This window comes from Bufo bufo, chromosome 6 (assembly GCF_905171765.1).
Source record: "Bufo bufo chromosome 6, aBufBuf1.1, whole genome shotgun sequence".
NCBI classification, from domain to species: Eukaryota; Metazoa; Chordata; class Amphibia; order Anura; family Bufonidae; genus Bufo; species Bufo bufo.
In genome coordinates this window covers 15,783,570-15,799,762 of record NC_053394.1, presented here as the reverse complement: position 1 = coordinate 15,799,762, position 16,193 = coordinate 15,783,570, and the positions used below count along the sequence as shown (strand labels likewise).

The window sequence follows — 16,193 nt, the reverse complement described above, 5'->3', positions numbered from 1 at the left end:
GTTATGTGACGTACCTGATAATGACACTTTTCCATTGCAGGTGTTAGCTGGCGAAGATTAAGCTTCCCCAACTGGGGAAAATGTGTTGGACTTAGGGGTGTCTCGGGGTAACTTTGGTACAGAGCAATTGAGAGACCCCACTCTCATGAGTGCTCACGGAAATGTTACTGTGATAGATGGTAACAGAAGCTGACCAAAAATGTCCGCATTTTGCCATGAATGGAAACTTGCTGCATCAAGTTAATAAATGCAACAATGAAATTGTCGAGCAGCTTCTGGTGCCAAACCCTATAGACATATGGTACTAGATCTCGCACATAACCACGTACTTGGGGGTCATTTGGGTGTTAGCAAAACACAGAAGAGGGTACTACAAAGATTTTTCTGGCCTGGAGTATGCAAGGAAGTGGAAAGATACTGCGAGTCCTGCCCAACCTGCCAGATAAGTGCCCCGACCTCACATTTCCAGAGTCCCTTGGTGCCTCTTCCCATCATTGAGGTACCTTTTGAAAGAATTGCCATGGACTTGGAGGGTCCCATTGTTAAGTCAGCTATGGGGCACCAGTATATCTTGGTTGTGTTGGACTATGCGAAACGATACCCGGAAGCGGTACCCTTGCGAAAAATGGCGTACAAAAATATTGCCCAGGAATTATTTTTCATGTTCTCCCACACGGGGATCCCTAAAGAAATTCTCACGGACCAGGGTACCCCCTTTATGTCGAAGGTCATGAAAGAGTTGTGCAAGTTGTTCAAAATCACCCAGATACGTACCTCGGTGTACCACCCACAGACAGATGGGTTGGTCTAGAGGTTTAACAAGACGCTGAAACAGATGTTAAAAAAAGTGGTAGAAAAGGATGGTCGGGACTGGGACTGCCTCCTACCATACCTTATGTTCTCTGTTAGGGAGGTGGCTCAGGCTTCTACAGGGTTCTCACCATTTAAGTTACTATATGGCCGTCACCCGAGGGGTTTACTCGATGTAGCTAAAGAAACCTGGGAGACTGAGGCTACTCCCTATAAGAGCGTCATTGAACATGTGGCTGACATGCAAGACAGGATAGCGACAGTGATGCCCATTGTTAAAGAACATCTGCAAAGAGCTCAGGAGGCTCAAAGCAGAATTTATAACAGGTCTGCCAAGGTAAGGGACTTTAATCCCGGGGACAGGGTCCTGATTCTAGTTCCCACTGTAGAAACTAAGTTTCTGGCAAAGTGGCAGGGTCCCTACGAGGTTGTGGAAAAAGTGGGCGAGGTGAACTATAAGGTGCACCAACCAGGAAGGAGAAGACCCTACCAGATTTACCACGTAAATCTGATCAAGCCATGGAAAGATCGGGAGTCATTGGTGGCCACGCAGACTATGATTAAGGAGGTGTCACCACCAATTCCTCCGGTAAAAATTAGTGAGGCATTGTCAGTACCCCAGAAACAAGAAGTAAAGGAGTTTCTACAGAGAAATAGAGGAAGGTTTTCTGACCTACCAGGCCGTACCCACCTGATAAAACATTCCGAGAGAACTGAGCCCCACAGTAAGGTGAATCTAAAGCCCTACAGGATACCAGAAACACGCAGAAAAACTGTATCCTCTGAGGTCAGGCGCATGCTTGAGTTAGGAGTCATTGAGGAATCTACCAGTGAGTGGTCAAACCCTATTGTCTTAATCCCGAAGCCTAATGGGACTTGGAGATTTTGTAATGATATCCGGAAGCTAAATGAGGTGTCAAAATTCGATGCGTACCCCATGCCCAGAGTAGATGAACTAATTGAGAGGCTTGGGAAAGCAAGGTACATCACGACCCTTGACCTTACAAAAGGTTATTGGCAGATACCATTATCAGATGATGCAAAAGAAAAGACGGCATTCTCCACTCCAGAGGGGCTGTTTCAGTACACAGTGATGCCGTTCGGATTATAATGGAGCCCCTGCTACATTTCAGAGGTTGATGGACCTAATCTTAAAGCCACATCGGGACTATGCTGCCGCTTACCTTGATGATGTGGTCATTTTTTCATCTGATTGGATAAGTCACCTCTGGAAGGTACAGGCCGTTATAGACTCCATTAGTGATGCTGGCATAACCATAAACCCTGAGAAGTGTGCAGTGGGTCTAGAGGAAGCAAAATATCTGGGCTACATTATTGGTAAATGGCTGGTTAAACCCCAGATCAATAAAGTAGAGGCGATACAAGACTGGCCTAGGCCCTAAACGAAGAAACAAGTCGGGGCCTTCCTTGGCATAACAGGGTACTACCGCCGGTTCGTACCGAATTTTGCTTCGATGGCAGCACCATTGTCTAACTTAACGAAAGGCCCTAAGTCAGTAATGGTGAAGTGGACCCCAGAGGCAGAAAAGGTCTTTTAAAGCCTAAAGTCCGCTCTCTGTCAACAACCGGTGCTCATTTTCCCGGATTTCAGAAAAGAGTTTCTGGTCCAGACTGATGCATCTAACAGGCTTGGGAGCGGTCCTGTCACAGGTGATAAATGGGGATGAGCACCCAGTGATGTACCTAAGTAGGAAGCTGACCCCGGCAGAGAAAAATTATGCCATAGTAGAACGAGAGTGTCTATCCATTAAATGGGCTCTGGAGTCACTTAAATATTACCTGCTGGGTAGGAAATTTCTGTTGGTAACAGATCACGCTCCTTTAACTTGGATGAAACAAAACAGGGAGAAAAATGCAAGAGTGACCAGGTGGTTTCTCTCCCTGCAAAATTTTAATTTCATGGTTGAACATAGGCCGGGGAAATTACAGGGGATTGCAGATGCTTTGTCCAGGATACACTGTTTGTTGGCTAAAAATATCCAGACCTCCGGTCTAGAGAAGAGGGGGGGGGGGGATATGTGGTAAGGTGAACAGAAAAGTGTATGGTAAAGTCCTGGAAGGGGTGTATGGGATCAACTGAGTGAGGTAAATAAAATCCAGAAGGTTAAAATGGTCTCAGCAATGTGTAGGTTGCTGAGACAGTTTTGTTAAGTTTATGGGCTGGATTTTATTGGACTAGGAGAAGGTAGGATTGGTAGAGGGACCTCCCCAGTCCACCCCATTCCGGGACAGGTTTTCCCCTAGCCTGAGGGATCCCCAGCTGAAGCCAGCTGGGATCGTCAACGGGAAATAAAGCACAGTCCAGGCTGTCAGTCTGGGGGAGTAATGCCTGGAGAAAGTCTGGGAAGCTGGCTGCCCTGCTGGCTAGAGAAGCCGAGTTCTCTGTGTGAACGGTGTTCAATAGGTGAGTTAGGAACTTCACTGTATTAGCCAGAGCCCAGACGGGCAGGTGTTTATTTTGGTTTATGTTTTGTGGTGCTGGACCTTCACCTTACGCAGTAAATTATAACTGGGGTTTCCTGTATTGCCGGAGTGTGATAAATAAAGCAACATTTGGACTTTAACCCTGTGGTCTGCAAGAGAATCTGTCATCGCCGCCCAGCCTGAGAGTGTAACCCCTTACAATATATATATATAATATGTATGTGAAGATGGAGAGATATCTATCTATCTATCTATCTATCTACATTTACTGTATCTATTTACATCTCTATATCTATCTATATCTACTGTGGTGGAAGGTGTGTATATATCCCACCCAGATACCTCAGGTGGATGAGATAACTGAAATCCAGAAAGCTGCAGTGGTTTCAGCAAAGTGTAGTTTGCCGAGACAGGTTTGTTTAGATTCTGTTCTGGGTTTCTGCTGTTTTAAAGAGACCCAGCTCTAAAGTCTGTGATTGACCATAATGCCGATCGCAGACAGATGCCATGGTCTTTTGTAACCACAGCATCGGAGGTGGCTTTCCCCAAGAGTGCTGCACCACAGATAGTGGTCCACAATGCACAGGTACCAGCCGAGTACAGGCAGTTTGCTGATGTAGACCCATTTACTTCAATGGATCTGCGATCCGCAAGATACGTTACGCACCACAAAAAGATAGAACAATTTCTGTGGTGCAGAAGCACAGAGAGAAATTCTTTGGAAGCACTTTGTAGTGCTTCCGTGGACTTCTGATCTATGCCTCCTCTCCATACCACTCTGTATCTTGCAGATTGCAGACCCATTCAAGTCAATAGGATGTTTGCTGTCCGCAATACAGGAACGGGGCACACACACTTGTGTGCATGAGCCCATAGACTGCAAATGCTAATTCACAGCAGTCTAAAAAAAAAGAATAAAAAGTGATCTAAAACCCACTCACTCGCACACTCCAAAGTGGTATAAATAATAAAACTACAGATCACAATGCAAAAAATGAGCCCTCAGTCATCCACGTAGACATAATTCTAAAACAGAAATGGGGATCAGAATATGGAGATGCAAAGAAAAGAATATATTTTTTTGAAATTATCTTTTTTAGTATTAAAAGAAAAAAATTGCAAATGTAGTATCACTGTAATTACACTGTGGCAGATTACACACGCTATATATACATACATAAAATTCTGAAAAAATATACATACTTTTTTCATTTTTATATATAGTATATATATATATATATATATATATATTATATATTGGATATAAATATATAATATATATATATAAAAAGTCTACACACCCCTGTTAAAATGTCAGGTTTCTGTGCTGTAAAAAAATGAGACAAAGATAAATCATTTCAGAACTTTTTCCACCTTTAATGTGACCTATAAACTGTACAACTCAATTGAAAAAAAAATGAAATCTTTTAGGTGGAGGGAAGAAAACAAAAACAAAAAAAATTATGTGGTTGCATAAGTGTGCACACCCTCTTATAACTGGGGATGTAGCTGTGTTCAGAATTAAGCAATCACATTCAAAAGATTTACCCCAAATAAAGTTCTGCTGCTCTAGTTGGTTTTTCCTGAAATTTTCTTAGTCGCATCCCAGAGCAAAAGCCATGATCCACAGAGAGCTTCCAAAGCATCAGAGGGATCTCATTGTTAGAAGGTATCAGTCAGGAGAAGGGGACAAAAGAATTTCCAAGGCATTAGATATACCATGGAACACAGTGGAGAAAATATGGCACAACAGTGACATTAACAAGAACTGGACGTCCCTCCAAAATTGATGAAAAGACGAGAAGAAAACTGGTCTGGGAGGCGACCAAGAGGCCTACAGCAACATTAAAGGAGCTGCAGGAATATCTGGCAAGTCCTGGCTGTGTGGTTCATGTGACAACAATCTCCCGTAGTCTTCATATGTCTGGGCTATGGGGTAGACGGGCAAGACAAAAGCCTTTTCTTACGAAGAAAAACATCCAAGCCAGGGTACAGTTTGCAAAAACACATCTGAAGTCTCCCAAAAGCATGTGGGAAAAGGTGTTATGGTCTGATGAAACCAAGGTGGAACTTTTTGGCCATAATTCCAAAAGATATGTTTGGCACAGAAACAACACTGCACATCACCAGAAGAACCCCATCCCCACAGTGAAGCATGGTGGTGGCAGCATCATGCCAAGGGGCTGTTCTTTTTCAGCTGGAACTGGGGCCTTAGTTAAGCTAGAGGGAATTATGAACAGTTGCAAATACCAGTCAATATTGACCCAAAACCTTCAGGCTTCTGCTAGAAAGCTGAACATGAAGAGGAACTTCATCTTTCAGCATGACAACGACCCAAAGCATACATCCAAATCAACCAAGGAATGGCTTCACCAGAAGAAGATTAAAGTTTTGGAATGACCCAGCCAGAGCCCAGACCTGAATCCGATTGACAATCTGTGGGGTGATCTGACAGCAGGGCTTTTTTTCTCAGAGAAAAGGTGGTGGAACTCACCCCCCCTCCCCTGGCCACGCCCCTACCCACCCCTAGGACCGCCCTCTAAAACCACCCCTTTAGAGATCAGGGGTTGACTGATTCACGCGCATAACAAAGCACAAGGTGCATATTAAAATATATAACACTATATAACGACTATATAAACTGACTATGGTCTCTGCTGCACTGGTCTCTGCTGCACTGGTCTCTGCTGCACTGGTCTCTGCTGCACTGTACCGTATTTTTCGCCCTATAAGATGCACCTAGTTTTAGAGGGGGACAATAAGAAAAAAATATTTTTCATTACACCTCAGGTCAGACCAGCAATCAGACCCCCAATGTTAATCAGACCTCAGATCAGACCCCGAATGGCTCAGATAAACCCTCAAACCTTTAGCCATCTATCATCCCCCAATGTCAGCCATAACCCCCCCAATGTCAGCCATAAAGCCCCCAATGTCAGCCATAAACCCCCCCAATGTCAGTCATAAACCCCCCAATGTCAGCCATAAACCCCCCCAATGTCAGCCATAAGCCCCCATTAGCCCCTCATGTCAGCCATAAGCCCCCATTAGCCCCTCATGTCAGCCATAAGCCCCCCATTAGCCCCTCATGTCAGCCATAAGCCCCCCATTAGCCCCTCATGTCAGCCATAAGCCCCCCATTAGCCCCTCATGTCAGCCATAAGCCCCCCATTACCCCCTCATGTCAGCCATAAGCCCCCCATTAGCCCCTCATGTCAGCCATAAGCCCCCCATTAGCCCCTCATGTCAGCCATAAGCCCCCCATTAGCCCCTCATGTCAGCCATAAGCCCCCCATTAGCCCCTCATGTCAGCCATAAGCCCCCCATTAGCCCTCATGTCAGCCATAAGCCCCCCATTAGCCCCTCATGTCAGCCATAAGCCCCCCATTAGCCCCTCATGTCAGCCATAAGCCCCCCATTAGCCCCTCATGTCAGCCATAAGCCCCCCATTACCCCCTCATGTCAGCCATAAGCCCCCCATTAGCCCTCATGTCAGCCATAAGCCCCCCATTAGCCCCTCATGTCAGCCATAAGCCCCCCATTAGCCCCTCATGTCAGCCATAAGCCCCCCATTAGCCCCTCATGTCAGCCATAAGCCCCCCATTAGCCCTCATGTCAGCCATAAGCCCCCCATTAGCCCCTCATGTCAGCCATAAGCCCCCCATTAGCCCCTCATGTCAGCCATAAGCCCCCCATTAGCCCCTCATGTCAGCCATAAGCCCCCCATTACCCCCTCATGTCAGCCATAAGCCCCCCATTAGCCCTCATGTCAGCCATAAGCCCCCCATTAGCCCCTCATGTCAGCCATAAGCCCCCCATTAGCCCCTCATGTCAGCCATAAGCCCCCCATTAGCCCTCATGTCAGCCATAAGCCCCACATTAGCCCCTTATGTCAGCCCCATGTCCCTCATGTCAGCCATCAGCCCCCAGTGCAAATAAAATAAAATAAAAAAAACCACTTAGCTCTCCTGCTCCTGGTCACCATCGCGATCCTCTTCATTCTGCTGTCGGCTGGCTCTGTATAGCGGCGCACAGTGTGAAGTCACAGAGAGACCTCACGCTGTGCGCAGCCCTGCACAGCCGATAGTCGAGCTGAGGACCAGGAAGCGGTGAGTACAGATCCTTCACCGCTCCCTGGTCCTTCTGTACTAATGAAGCGCTTCCATAATGGAAGCGCTTCATTAGTACAGCGTTAAAGACTTCCCTGATCGCCGTGGCCCGGCAAACCATCCTCCAAGGCCCGTTCCTGGGCCGCGGCCCGGCGGTTGGGGACCGCTGAGTAAACTGTCTGTACTAAAGGGGGGCGGGGCGAGGAAAATAGGTGGCGGAACGCCGTTCCGGGGTGTTCCGCCAGAAAAAAAGCCCTGGATTTCAGTTTGTTTTTCAATTGAGTTGTACAGTTTATAGGTCACATTAAAGGTGGAAAAAGTTCTGAAATTATTTATCTTTGTCTCATTTTTTTACATCACAGAAACCTGACATTTTAACAGGGGTGTGTAGACTTTTTATATCTACTATATATATATAATTATGTATATACTGTAAATATATAACACACATTTATATATATCTATATGGTAAAATCTAGGCTACACCCACTTTTCGTTAACCCTAACCAGGACAGCGACCCGAAAAAGATCTATCAAATGCCTACTGTATGCAGGGGCTCAGGAGGGTGTTATGGCAGAGAACTTCAGGGAAGCACATCCTCCTCCTCCACTAGCTGCAGACTCTGAGGGCACCACTGACAGGAGCAGACTGTGCATGCTCTGCCCTTACAGGTGAGGGAGAAGAGCAGGCGCAGATAGACTGAATAGATCTGGCATGGACAAGCTCCTGTTGTGAAGCTCCTCCATGTTGCGTGCAGCTATGGACGGATTCGGACAGCACTTCAGATAATAGAAAAAACAGGCAGATCTGCTTAATAACATATATTAGGAAATTAACTTTTCCCTGCCTCCCACACAGTAGTAACAAATACATGGAGAGTGGCCAACCCCTTTAATGAAGGTACAGTGCCACTTTTATATTTATTACAGTTTATTAGATCTGGAACATTACTGCTTTGACCGAATTTTTTTTTTTTAACCCTTTTTGAATTTTATTACCTGTAACATGTTGTCTACTACAGGTGAGAAATATCTGATTGTGGGGCCCCACCATTAGGCTCGCCACTGACCCTTGACTGGAGGTCCTGCACCTCTCATTTCAGTGAATATGGGTTTGAATGAATTAGTGGTCAATGGCGCCCTGTTGCTCCAGGCAGTATCTATGAAGCTGATGGAAACCCCTAAGTAAAGAGATCGTTTTCTCTGCACCCCCCATAGCTTTGCTTCTGGTGCCATGTTCTCTGAACTTTGCCATGTATTTGAGCACAGTACACATAGTCCTCTACACCTACCTGTTATGTGGAGATAAAGCACAGACGTTTCAGAGCCTAGACTGTTGTCTACTTGCACCAGGACCCTAAAGATGCCCACGTTCTGATAGACATGCTTGATGCCATCCTCTGTAGCACTGAGATTAGCATAAGAAGCTGCTATGCCGTCACCAAAGTCAACCTGAATGTTAGTTCTTTGAATATCACCCTGAAAAAAAAAAGAGGAATAATTGAGATAAGTAAAACCACACACAATATAGACACCCTATGTGCCTCCTCCTAGCACACCTGGACTAAACAATGGTGGGAAGGGAGCTTCTAGTGGGGTGAGGAAACTGAAGAGGGTCCTTGAAGGAAATGGTGGATGCAGAAGCTCTGGCCCTAACAGGTTCTTAGCGCCCGGGGAGGGGGGTTATGTAAGGTCTCTGCCACATGGGCAGCAGTTTTTGTGCAGACAATTTTTAGCATATATGCCAGGTAGTGGCAGTATAGTTAATGGGCCAGTGGGCATTCCAGTGCCATCTGGCAATGCTGGTTCCAGAGAGCTAGGGCACGATGTTCTTAGCTGCCTGCCAGATCTTTGCCGCATATGTGAAACTAGCCTAGGAAGACAGCAGAATTATTAGCAACTTGTGATGGATCCAGAAGACCATGGTCTGATCTTACATTGCAGACGAGGAGCAATGGGAGGGGGTGGAAAACAAGAGATGGGAAGGGACAGGGGAGATACAAGAATGGAGAAACAATAACGAGGGGAAATTGGGCCTGTTTGAGTGAACGAGGAAAAGATTGCCATGGATTGGATCAGTTCTGTCCAAGAGACTGTAACGTAGGTCTAAGACTGATAGCCATGACTTGGTTGACGGTTTGTGGAGTTATAAAGACAGTACATGTCTACAGAGTAATAGAGACAGTCCTCTCACTGGTGGCAACCACCTGTAAAGTTAGGAAAGTTTTGAAAAATTTGATTCGGCAGCTTCACCGAACTTCAACAAGAAATTCGATTAGTTATGAATTACTTCATCACAAATCGCTTTCCATTGTATGGAGCAGGCGCAATCACAGGGATCGGCGATTGTGCCTCCCCCACCCCCCCCCTCAGATGCCGAGTTCAACGCTGATCGCGGCCTCTGTGACTCTCACTCAGCCTTTCAGGGGTTAAAAAAAATGAAAATAATTACTCACCTCATTCACTTGCTCGCAGAGAGGCCATCCTCTCCCGTCTTAATTAAAGAATACCTGCCAAATGATCTGCGGTGAGCATCACCAGGTGATCACGCTGGGCGCACACAGTGATATCATCACTGATCACTGACGAGCAAGTGGATGTGGTGAGTATTTTTTTTTTTTTTTCAGACACCATTTTAGAAAAAGTTGATTAGTTACCATGAAGTGCAAGGTAATTTGGCTCTGTGATGAATCAATTTTTTCCTGAAATTTGGATCAAAGTCCACTTCGGATACTTTGATTCGCTCAACACTGCAAAATAACTACCAAGCTTTGCGCCTCCTACTATTGCTGTGCCCTCTGTAACAGACTGTACCCATGAGCTTGTTTACTCGATCTGAGTAGACCATTGTTCAAGTGATATCTTGTACTGTGTAAAGGTCATATGACTCCAGCGAATAACTTATCCAAGAGACTAGAAGTGGTAGCAGCAAATAGGAGACTACACATGGAAGCAGCAAATAGGAGACTACACATGGAAGCAGTACCTAGAAGACTACACATGGAAGCAGTACCTAGAAGACTGCAAGGAGAAGCAGAACCTAGAAGACTATACATGGAAACAGTATCTAGAAGACTGCAAGTGGAAGCAGTACCTAGAAGACTGCAAGTGGAAGCAGTACCTAGAAGACTGCAAGTGGAAGCAGTACCTAGAAGACTGCAGGTGGAAGCAGTACCTAGAAGACTGCAGCTGGAAGCAGTACCTAGAAGACTGCAGCTGGAAGCAGTACCTAGAAGACTGCAGCTGGAAGCAGTACCTAGAAGACTGCAGCTGGAAGCAGTACCTAGAAGACTGCAAGGGGAAGCAGTACCTAGAAGACTGCAGGTGGAAGCAGTAACTAGAAGACTGCAAGTGGAAGCAGGATCTAGAAGACTGCAAGTGGAAGCAGTACCTAGAAGACTGCAGGTGGATGCAGTGCCTAGAATACTGCAGGTGGAAGCAGTACCTAGAAGACTGCAGGTGGAAGCAGTACCTAGAATACTGCAGGTGGAAGCAGAACATAGAAGATTGCAAGTGGAAGCAGTACCTAGAAAACTACAAGTGAAAGCGGTACCTAGAAGACTACAAGTGGAAGCAATTACTAGAAAACTACAAGTGAAAACAGCACCTACAAGTCTAAAAGTGGAAGCAGTAGTTAGACTGCAAGTGGAAACAGTACTTAGAAGACTACAAGAGGAATCAGTACCTAGAAGACTACAAGTGGAAGCAGTACCTAGAAGACTACAAGTGAAAGCGGTACCTAGAAGACTACAAGTGGAAGTAATTACTAGAAAACTACAAGTGAAAACAGCACCTACAAGTCTAAAAGTGGAAGCAGTAGTTAGACTGCAAGTGGAAACAGTACTTAGAAGACTACAAGAGGAATCAGTACCTAGAAGACTACAAGTGGAAGCAGTACCTAGAAGACTACAAGTGAAAGCGGTACCTAGAAGACTACAAGTGGAAGTAATTACTAGAAAACTACAAGTGAAAACAGCACCTACAAGTCTAAAAGTGGAAGCAGTAGTTAGACTGCAAGTGGAAACAGTACTTAGAAGACAACAAGAGGAATCAGTACCTAGAAGACTACAAGTGGAAGCAGTACCTAGAAGACTACAAGTGGAAGCAGTACCTAGAAGACTACGAGAGGAAGCAGTACTTAGAAGACTACAAGTAGAAGCAGTAATAGGGAAGAATTTTCCAGCACCACTGCTTTCTTGAGCGAAAATTTTCTTTATTTTCAGTGACAAAGAGACAGCAATAAAACTTATTCACAGGTCCTGTTGGCAATCTACGCGTTTCGAACAGGTGGGTTCTTATTCATGACTGGCATGTCTTGCCTGTGTGAGAGCGGCTATATATATCCCTGTCTTGAGAGCCCATCCCCCAATTTCAGGGAGGGGAAACAAGAGGAAGCAATAGGAAGCAGTACCTAGAAGACTGCAAGTGGAAGCAGTATCTAGAAGACTGCAAGTGGAAGCAGTACCTAGAAGACTGCAAGTGGAAGCAGTACCTAGAAGACTGCAAGTGGAAGAAGTACCTAGAAGACTACAAGTGGAAGAAGTACCTAGAAGACTACAGTACAAGTGGAAGCGGCAAATAGGAGACTGAAAGAGGAAACAATACTTAGGAGACTACAAGTTAAAGAAGTACATAGGAAACTACAAGTGGAAGTGGTACCTAAAAGACTACAAGTGAAAGCAATACCTAGAAGACTATAAGTGGATGCAATACCTGGGAGACTTTTCTTAGGAGACTTCAAGCAGAGGAGTTATCTACAGTAGAATGTTTCAAGTGGATGAGTTACCATACCTAGGAAACTACAAGAGGAGGAGTTACCTACAGTAGGAGGACATAAGTAGAGTAGATATCTACAATAGGAGGATCTCCGTGAAGAAGTTCCCTAGCAGACTATAAGTAGAGGTGTTAACTACAAGTGGTGTTAACATACAGTATATGCTGAATCGAGACTTGTTGGAGGCCAGCTTTAGGGTACACTGTACATACATAATAGACTTCAAGCAGTGAGTTACATTGGAGAGCACAATCCATGAGGAAAAGGTTGGTTTTCTAAGAGAGGTCATGGAGGGGATATCTGTGGGCCCTTCATTTAAGGTATATTCTTTAAATGTTCTATTTTCTCATCCAGGATGGATGACAATAAATTTATATTCTATTCTAGTCATCATTTCGTCCATCCCCCAACATCAGAGATAATTTTTTTATTTTTTTTGGGGGGGGGGGGGGGGCTTCCACCAATACCTTGTTACTCCTTGCTCTAGCTCTTTCCTTTTTAATGCTGCAGCAATGCAGATACATTTTATATGTTTGCAGCAGAAATAATAAAGGATTCCTGAGCATGAATGTCAATATGAAATAATAAGTTCCCGCTTTTATTATTGGCGATGCACACGGATTGCCAAGAACAAAACTGGCGATTCCTCCCTTGGTGCCGCGAATATTAATTGGAGTGCAAATATAAGAAAATAAATCTTTATTGATCATAAAAATTATAGATTTCTTCTCCTGGAACGCCATTGACAATCACAGCACCTGAAATATTCCTGAAAAAGAGAAAGCGTAATTTTTGAAACTGAATATTTTCTTCTTAAAAGAGACGAAACCTAGAATCCTGATTGGTCAGAACCGGAGGGAAAAAAACTTAAAATATTCAGACGATCAATATTTATTGGACACAGTCATCCCTCTACTTGTACTGAATGCAACAGCAAGAGCACGCCCACACTACAATAGACCCATGAAGGGACCCTAAAATGTCATTGTGTCACCATCCTGTACCCCAAGTGTCAGCGTCATTGTCCTGTACCCCAAGTGTCAGCGTCATTGTCCTGTACCCCAAGTGTCAGCGTCATTGTCCTGTACCCCGAGTGTCAGTGTCATTGTGTCACCATCCTGTACCCCAAGTGTCAGTGTCATTATCCTGTACCCCAAGTGTCAGCGTCATTGTCCTGTACCCCAAGTGTCTGTGTCATTGTCCTGTACCCCAACTGTCAGTGTCATTATCCTGTACCCCAAGTGTCAGCGTCATTATCCTGTACCCCGAGTGTCAGTGTCATTATCCTGTACCCCAAGTGTCAGTGTCATTATCCTGTACCCCGAGTGTCAGCGTCATTATCCTGTACCCCAAGTGTCAGCGACATTGTCCTGTACCCCAAGTGTCAGTGTCATTGTCCTGTACCCCAACTGTCAGTGTCATTATCTTGTACCCCAAGTGTCAGTGTCATTATCCTGTACCCCAAGTGTGTGTCATTATCCTGTACCCCAAGTGTCAGCGTCATTGTCCAGTACCCCAAGTGTCAGTGACATTATCCTGTACCCCAAGTGTCATTATCCTGTACTCCAAGTGTCATTATCCTGTACCCCAAGTGTCAGCGTCATTAACCTGTACCCTAAGTGTCAGTGTCATTATCCTGTACCCCATGTGTCAGTGTCATTATCTTGTACCCCAAGTGTCAGCGCCATTGTCCAGTACCCCAAGTGTCAGTGTCATTATTCTGTACCCCAAGTGTCAGTGTCATTATCCTGTATCCCAAGTGTCAGCGTCATTATCCTGTACCCCAAGTGTCAGCGTCATTATCCTGTACCCCAAGTGTCGTCTGTGTCATTTTCCTGTATCCCAAGTGTCAGCGACATTGTCCTGTACCCAAAGTGTCATTATCCTGCACCCCAAGTGTCAGCGTCATTATCCTGTACCCCAAGTGTCAGCATCATTATCCTGCACCCCAAGTGTCAGTGTCATTATCTTGTACCCCAAGTGTCAGTGTCGTTATCCTGTACCCCGAGTGTCAGCGTCATTATCCTGTACCCCGAGTGTCAGCGTCATTATCCTGTACCCCAAGAGTCAGTGTCATTATCCTGTACCCTAAGTGTCATTATCCTGTACCCCAAGTGTCAGTGTCATTATCCTGTACCCCAAGTGTCAGTGTCATTATCCTGTACCCCAAGAGTCAGTGTCATTATCCTGTACCCCAAGTGTCAGTGTCATTATCCTACACCCCAAGTATCAGTGTCGTTTTCCTGTACCCCAAGTCTCAGTGTCATTATCCTGTACCCCAAGTGTCAGTGTCATTATCCTGTACCCCAAGTGTCAGCGTCAATGTCCTGTACCCCGAGTGTCAGTGTCATTATCCTGTACCCCAAGTGTCAGTGTCATTATCCTGTACCCCAAGAGTCAGTGTCATTATCCTGTACCCCAAGTGTCAGTGTCATTATCCTACACCCCAAGTATCAGTGTCGTTTTCCTGTACCCCAAGTCTCAGTGTCATTATCCTGTACCCCAAGTGTCAGTGTCATTATCCTGTACCCCGAGTGTCAGCGTCATTATCCTGTACCCCGAGTGTCAGTGTCATTATCCTGTACCCCGAGTGTCAGTGTCATTATCCTGTACCCCAAGTGTCAGTGTCATTATCCTGTACCCCGAGTGTCAGTTTCATTATCCTGTACCCCGAGTGTCAGTGTCATTATCCTGTACCCCGAGTGTCAGCGTCATTATCCTGTACCCCAAGTGTCAGTGTCATTATCCTGTACCCCGAGTGTCAGCGTCATTATCCTGTACCCCAAGTGTCAGCGACATTGTCCTGTACCCCAAGTGTCAGTGTCATTGTCCTGTACCCCAACTGTCAGTGTCATTATCTTGTACCCCAAGTGTCAGTGTCATTATCCTGTACCCCAAGTGTGTGTCATTATCCTGTACCCCAAGTGTCAGCGTCATTGTCCAGTACCCCAAGTGTCAGTGACATTATCCTGTACCCCAAGTGTCATTATCCTGTACTCCAAGTGTCATTATCCTGTACCCCAAGTGTCAGCGTCATTAACCTGTACCCTAAGTGTCAGTGTCATTATCCTGTACCCCAAGTGTCAGTGCCATTATCCTGTACCCCAAGTGTCAGCGACATTGTCCTGTACCCCAAGTGTCAGCGTCATTATCCTGTACCCCAACTGTCAGTGTCATTATCCTGTACCCCATGTGTCAGTGTCATTATCTTGTACCCCAAGTGTCAGCGCCATTGTCCAGTACCCCAAGTGTCAGTGTCATTATTCTGTACCCCAAGTGTCAGTGTCATTATCCTGTATCCCAAGTGTCAGCGTCATTATCCTGTACCCCAAGTGTCAGCGTCATTATCCTGTACCCCAAGTGTCGTCTGTGTCATTTTCCTGTATCCCAAGTGTCAGCGACATTGTCCTGTACCCAAAGTGTCATTATCCTGCACCCCAAGTGTCAGCGTCATTATCCTGTACCCCAAGTGTCAGCATCATTATCCTGCACCCCAAGTGTCAGTGTCATTATCTTGTACCCCAAGTGTCAGTGTCGTTATCCTGTACCCCGAGTGTCAGCGTCATTATCCTGTACCCCGAGTGTCAGCGTCATTATCCTGTACCCCAAGAGTCAGTGTCATTATCCTGTACCCTAAGTGTCATTATCCTGTACCCCAAGTGTCAGTGTCATTATCCTGTACCCCAAGTGTCAGTGTCATTATCCTGTACCCCAAGAGTCAGTGTCATTATCCTGTACCCCAAGTGTCAGTGTCATTATCCTACACCCCAAGTATCAGTGTCGTTTTCCTGTACCCCAAGTCTCAGTGTCATTATCCTGTACCCCAAGTGTCAGTGTCATTATCCTGTACCCCAAGTGTCAGCGTCAATGTCCTGTACCCCGAGTGTCAGTGTCATTATCCTGTACCCCAAGTGTCAGTGTCATTATCCTGTACCCCAAGAGTCAGTGTCATTATCCTGTACCCCAAGTGTCAGTGTCATTATCCTACACCCCAAGTATCAGTGTCGTTTTCCTGTACCCCAAGTCTCAGTGTCATTATCCTGTACCCCAAGTGT

The 16,193-nt window shown here is 45.6% G+C and overlaps 1 protein-coding gene across 2 annotated transcripts in view; it reads right to left on the bottom strand.

Annotated features, from left to right (window-relative positions):
* The window catches only part of SORCS1 (sortilin related VPS10 domain containing receptor 1), a 647,341-nt gene that overhangs the window by 104,246 nt on the left and 526,902 nt on the right, over positions 1 to 16,193 (bottom strand). For both annotated transcript variants that reach the window (XM_040436033.1, XM_040436034.1), the window contains exon 19: positions 8,657 to 8,843. In XM_040436033.1, the coding sequence (XP_040291967.1) occupies positions 8,657 to 8,843 (187 nt within the window). The remainder of the gene's footprint in view (positions 1 to 8,656; positions 8,844 to 16,193) is intronic.